Source organism: Bacillus rossius, chromosome 5 (genome assembly GCF_032445375.1).
Source record: "Bacillus rossius redtenbacheri isolate Brsri chromosome 5, Brsri_v3, whole genome shotgun sequence".
Classification (NCBI taxonomy): Eukaryota; Metazoa; Arthropoda; class Insecta; order Phasmatodea; family Bacillidae; genus Bacillus; species Bacillus rossius.
This window is the reverse complement of record NC_086333.1, coordinates 54,694,701-54,700,775: the sequence shown is the minus strand read 5'-3', so window position 1 is coordinate 54,700,775 and position 6,075 is coordinate 54,694,701. Positions and strand designations below refer to the sequence as shown.

The window sequence follows — 6,075 nt, the reverse complement described above, 5'->3', positions numbered from 1 at the left end:
TCGTTTTTTCTCGAAACTGGGTTGTTTGGACTGAGACCCTTTCAGCATGTGCCGATTCAATATTGCAGTCTATTTGACGTGTCGCATCGTTTTCGCTGGTCGCTCCCGGCCATGTCACTGAGGCAACACCTCGCATGAGGACGTTCGCGCGCTGAACCAATGGGAGGTCGGGCAATGGACAGTGACGCGGTCAGGATGTGTCAGACGTGTGAACGTCTTAGCTCTCGGTACACGCATTTGATACGAGTTGTTTTTTTTTGACGTGACAACGTCTAATAAATCGATGAACGCCGGCTGCACGCAAGAAAAAGTGTCCCGTTACGCACATTGTCACGTTGCGCTGTGTCCCGTTACGCTCATTGTACGCTTGCTGCCGCATCTATCTCTCTTCCACTCGATTGGAACAACCATCGATTTGATTTTTTCGAGGCACATTAAACTTGAAACACTCCCATTCGTATCCTACATTTCCTATTATCGTCCTATCCTTAACAGAATAACACAGATTGGAAGAAGTTAAATACCAAACATGTATAAAAGTTATAGTTAAAATAATATCTTCGTTTAAGTAATAAACATATTTGAATTAATGAGTGAAATAAAAGTAAATTTATCAATTAAATTGTAGATTTTATTTCACTCCTTCTTTGTATCCATACAAAATAGTGATATTTCAATAAAAAATTATTCAATTTTATTCATAAAAGTATGCAATCATTTCATCAATGTTTTGGTATGACGTTGTCACGTTAAACTATCGTCCGTAAACTGACTTTACAGTCAACCAATTTTTTTTTTTTTTTTTGAAAAAGGGAACGGAATTCGATGAACGGAAATATCTCGCACAGATGGCGGCATGGCGACACGTGTGTAATGTGTGTCCATTGCATGTTCTGTGTGTGTACTGTACGTCCATTGCGTGTCCTGTGCGTCCTTTTCTTCTTTTTTTTATTGTGCTTCCATGCGTGATCCCTTGTGCTTGCGATTTTGCTTACTTATCGTTGGTTGTGATTCCGATTTATATGTGCTTCCTTTTTTTTTAATTTGTATCGATAAGTTTGTAGTTGGACCAAAAAAAAAAAACTCTTGGTTCGGAGATGCCTGGACTAAACGGCTGACAATGAACATGGTTTAAAATGCTGGTCGGGTATAAACGATAATTTTCTTTTGGCGACAAACTGGATGTGTTTGACCACCTACTGGATGCGCCCGGCTACCAACTAGGCGTACCTTGCCTACCTGCTAGATGTGTCTGTCCAACCTATCTGACGTTCCTGGTTAATCGACTGGCATGTAGAACTGCCCTGCAAACAAATGTCCAGGCATGTAAAGGATGCGCTTCGCCTTCTAAGACGAATGCAGACACCAAGAAACGCTTGTAATTTGTATTTTTTATATATATACTAGCAGAAATAATGTATTTGTTAATTTGTCTCGAACCTGTTATATTTGGTAATTTTAATTAAATTATATTTTTTGCACCAAAAAGTATTAAAATTAGAATGGAAATCGTTTGAATCATTATTATTTAAACAAGTGATTTTTTTTATGATTTTTGGAATTTTTCCTGAACGTCTAGCTTAAAATTTACAGAATTTCTATATGGTGACCAAGACAACTGACAATATGGTGGACGCCACGGTAAAAAAAAAATACAACTGCACTCTCGCAAATGAGATGGCGACCTTTACCAGACGTCAACAAGATGTCGGACCCAAGATAGCTGCCGTGACCGCTTACTGGCTGACCTAATAGCTGCTTGACTTTAGTGGTGGAAGGTCAGTCTGCCATTGGCTTCGGTGCAGGAAGGATTGGTTTCAATATTAAATGGAATGACTTATTCGGATTTGAACCAAGGACTCCTAACTCCATGACGTAAGTTCGTTTTTTTTATTAAAACTTAATTTATTAATTTAACATTTTCCTCGTTAAAATCGTGTAATCATTATGTATTTTCAGGATGATGTCCAATTTTCAAAATGTCGAAGGTTCCTTTTATTATAATTTTATTTGTTAATTTTTTTATGAATTTTAAATTTTTCTGACTTTATAGGATAAAAATTATGGATTTTAAAGATGGCGGCCGTAGCAAAAATTGCATCATTAGGGAGTGGAGCGTTCGTTTCCAAGTTGGCAGCTATGTAGTTAGAGTCTAGAAAAGTGACTGTAACATAATATCCAAGATGGAGGACATATTATTAGAATTCAAGAAGGTGACCATAACAAACATTACAACTTTCGGTGATTGAGGCGCTCAATGTCGAGATGGCGGAATCCAAGATGTAGACTGAGGTTAAAGTTCAATGTAAATTTTCAAGGCCAAGATCAAAGGTCAAAATCAAAGTTTAATGTCAAATCAAAGAACAATGTTAATGTTCAAGGTCAAGAAAAAAGGCGTAGGTCAAGGTCAAATATCCTCTCCAGAGGCTCTTTGGAGGCTTATCCATGGAGAATTAATATCTCTTTGGGGACAATTCGAATTTTTGAATTTTTCTGGAATAAAATCGGGAACGTTTTCCTAACAAAAAAAAATAATTTTTCTCTCAGAATGGGAAATTTCTAGGAATTTTGAGGATTTTTGAGTTATTTTTGGCAAATGTTGGGAAATTTAGAGTCCAAGATGGCTGCCGTGACGTCAGAGTTCGGTCGGTCATTGACCCTATACACATCCACATTCAGAACCCAGCGCCAGTACCTACCAAAATATACTACTGATGTATATATTTCCTGGGATTGTAAAATTTACAATTATATCCACGCGTATTGTTACGTATCACGGGGCGAGTTGTCAATTATAAAGACTCCCACAGTACAGAGGAACCATGAATCGTTTCCCGGTTTGGCCGTCCGGATTTTGATTTTTCATGAGGTTTTTTTTTTTTTTTCGAAATCATTCCAGGAAAAAGGTTTGTAATTATAGGCCATGTCCGTTCCACAACATCCCTGAGTTTTTTAAAGTTATTATTAATACTATTATTTTTCTTTCTTTTACTTCAGGGAATTTTACACTTACAAACGCAAGCTTGTGCATGAGTGCTTTTGAACTATTTATGCTACATGCGCTATTTTCACTGTGTTTTACATATTATAAAAAAATAAAAGTTACAAACATTACAAAAATATTTTTAATAATTAAAGATCACGCTGCTGACGAGACTGTAAAGCTCAACTTTACAAACAAACACACACACATATTAATATATATAAATAAACTTGTTTTTATATTTCAGCCAGTTATGAATTTTTTTTATAGGTAATGCTAATGTATCGTCGTTCAATTCAAAAATCATTGTATTCTGTGTTAACGAACTGAGCAGGGTCACATATAGAAACCCTGATGAAAAATGTGACGTTTTGGTTTTGTGAACTATATCACATGACTTGAACAGTTGTTGAAGTAAAGGGCGCCAGTAAGCCTACAAAGAGGGCACAGTTCCACTTGGTCAATGTTCTGCACTGCATTAAGTAAACCTATTAGCTAAAGCTAAGTGTGCATGGCGCAGCAGGCTGTTTAAAAACTCACCACTTCTAAGAAAGTAATATCTGACTGCGGTTTATAAACCTTGCATGCTGTTTTGGTATTTGGGCTTGACCTAGTATGCACGCAATATATTCTTAGGTATTCTTCTCTTGTTTCATTTACACGTTAGTAAAAATAATGCAGCATCTAATAATAAAACGATTTTTTTGTGCAGTTAGCTAAAAAATTCCTTAATACAAAGGTGCACCAAGAACTTCAACACATAACTAAAACTTTGCCCTGTGTGCTATTGTGACATATACAATGTAATACGAAAACTAATTTAAGCTTCAAACATTTTTTAAAAAACCTAAAAATGGCGTACCATAACGTACATAGCTGCAGTTTCGACAAATATCAAAATACCTTTGTCACAGAATCATATGTACATACGTCAGGCGACTATGACGTCAGCCAACGTGTTACTATAAGAAAATTAGTTTTTTAACGAAGTATCATAATATAAAGCTGGTCTCAATTGATTACATATGAGTATCTAAAATTTGTTATTCTTAACTTTATTAAATTTAAAATAATATATTTTTTTCCGCTGAAAACAGTCGTCAGTATAGATTTTAAAAAACATGTTTTTTTGCCACTTAAAGAGTTCGTAATGTAGAGTGAGTGGCTTATTAATGACAACATGGCTTTGTTTATGCTAATAATTTTTTCCTTTCAGTTTATATAGCTAATAATTTAGCTGTTAGTACAAAATATTTGGTAAGTCTATTCCTACTAACATTAATATTATTGTGATGGGCACAAAATTGCTTGATTTAGGTTAAATGCAGAGGACTTATTTTTTAAATTTATTTGAAAAGTAAATTATTAACAATATTTTGTAATTTTGAAGTTTCTTGCTTAGAAAATAAAATAATATGTTAAAGCAACTAAATACCAAAATAGAGAAAAATTTTCACACAATGTGTTTAAACCGTTAAGTTGTAACGAGTAAAAAAGAGTTTCTTAAAAACTCGTGTAAATAATTAAAAAATTGAGTTACTTTTTTTCTGATTAATTAAGTACCGCAAAAGAATAACAATATTAAATATTAAAATGTTGCAAATTACAAATAACTACATACAGCAGGGATACACTTTTGTTCACTTTTGACGTGAATACGTCTTTAAAGTTGCTTCCATAGTGGAAGTCAATTCCAAAAACGAATGATAACAAAATCGGGAGATACAGTTTGGTGTTGCAGCTACATATCTATCATCTCCATCCAAAATTTAATCATACCACTGGATAGCTAAATGAGAAAAGAATTCGTTACGAGGACTGTGACGTCTGGCGCGTGGGGGGGGGGGGGGGGAAGCGCCGCCATTTTGAGGTCATTTTCCTGCGTTTCAAGATTTCCATTTAGTATAACTTTTGACTCGGAGAAGCTACGACGTTCATTTGAATTTCAATCGTCAGCTCTTGTCGAAATCTATCGATTGCATATATAAAACATTAGTGTAAAATAGTTTCAATGAATATATATGGTGACGAACGGAAATAGTTGCTATCATAAACAAAACATGTAAACCCCAAGTTCTTCTTAGTGTTCAACCCTGATTATAACCTACATAAAATAGCGTATTTTATATTTTGTATAGAAAATATTACCTGTTACGTACACGTATTCACGTACAACACACGGCCGTGTCCATGACACAGCCACGCTCCATTTCTTTCGACTAACAGAGCCCAGCACTGGTCCAGTTGGCTTTACGGAAACTACCAAATCCAAAGAGCATTAGGTTATCACCGGAAGAGAGTGATAAAAGAAAAATAACATCACAATAAAGAAAATTGAAATATGCTGGTTTAACATATACCTATTTACAGCTAATAAATATTACCTCAATGTTCGTAATAATAGTGCATCCGGTATGAAGTGCCGAAGATCGAAGATGTCATCGCCTCATCGGTAGCGTCTCGCCGTACACCCTGCGTTTGCCCTCTCCCCCTCCAGAATCATTGCTCTCTCACTCTGTCGTTTTCCCCTCCCCTCTTCAGGCTAAGTGTCATGTTTGCCTATAAATGGCCGTGTTAGGCATTGTTCGACCTTGATCAGGGCAGCGGTAGCCCCTACGCCAGGTAAGTTGTGTCTATGCAGGTTTTACCTGGGCCCAACTTAACTGGTAGTTTTAGTCTAGTATAGTCAGTGAGGGGAGTTAGTCATGGCACCAAACGCTGCCATGGCTGGCCAATCCCCTCCTAGCACAAGGTGCATGCGACCCTCTCCCTGCATGGCTAATCCCAGCATGACTTCGGCCTGAGACGCACCTAGGTTTCTCCCTAACCGGGACCCTTCCAAAATACACTTAGTTTTAGTTAGGTAAGGGAAAGAAATTGTTCGGCCTTCCTTTGTATTCTGATTTATAGTGATATCTAGTGAGTTGATGTAATCTTTTGGACATACGCCATTGCTAAGCACTTTTTTCTGTAGCAGAAAACTAAAAAATACCCAAAAGACAAAAAACACAAATTAAGCAAAAAATTGCTGTTGTCAACAGGATATAAACACCACATAATATTCCATAACAGGAATATGGTCAACAAACAAA

The 6,075-nt window shown here is 36.2% G+C and overlaps 1 protein-coding gene across 3 annotated transcripts in view; it reads left to right on the top strand.

Annotated features, from left to right (window-relative positions):
* Window positions 1-1,799: 1,799 nt before the first annotated feature.
* LOC134531816 (uncharacterized) overlaps window positions 1,800-6,075 on the top strand; it is a 62,126-nt gene continuing 57,850 nt past the window's right edge. For 2 of the 3 annotated variants that reach the window (XM_063367768.1, XM_063367769.1), the window contains exon 1: window positions 1,800-1,875. In XM_063367768.1, the coding sequence (XP_063223838.1) occupies window positions 1,871-1,875 (5 nt within the window). In that variant the 5' untranslated portion in view covers window positions 1,800-1,870. The remainder of the gene's footprint in view (window positions 1,876-6,075) is intronic. The other variant, XM_063367770.1, reaches the window with a different exon arrangement.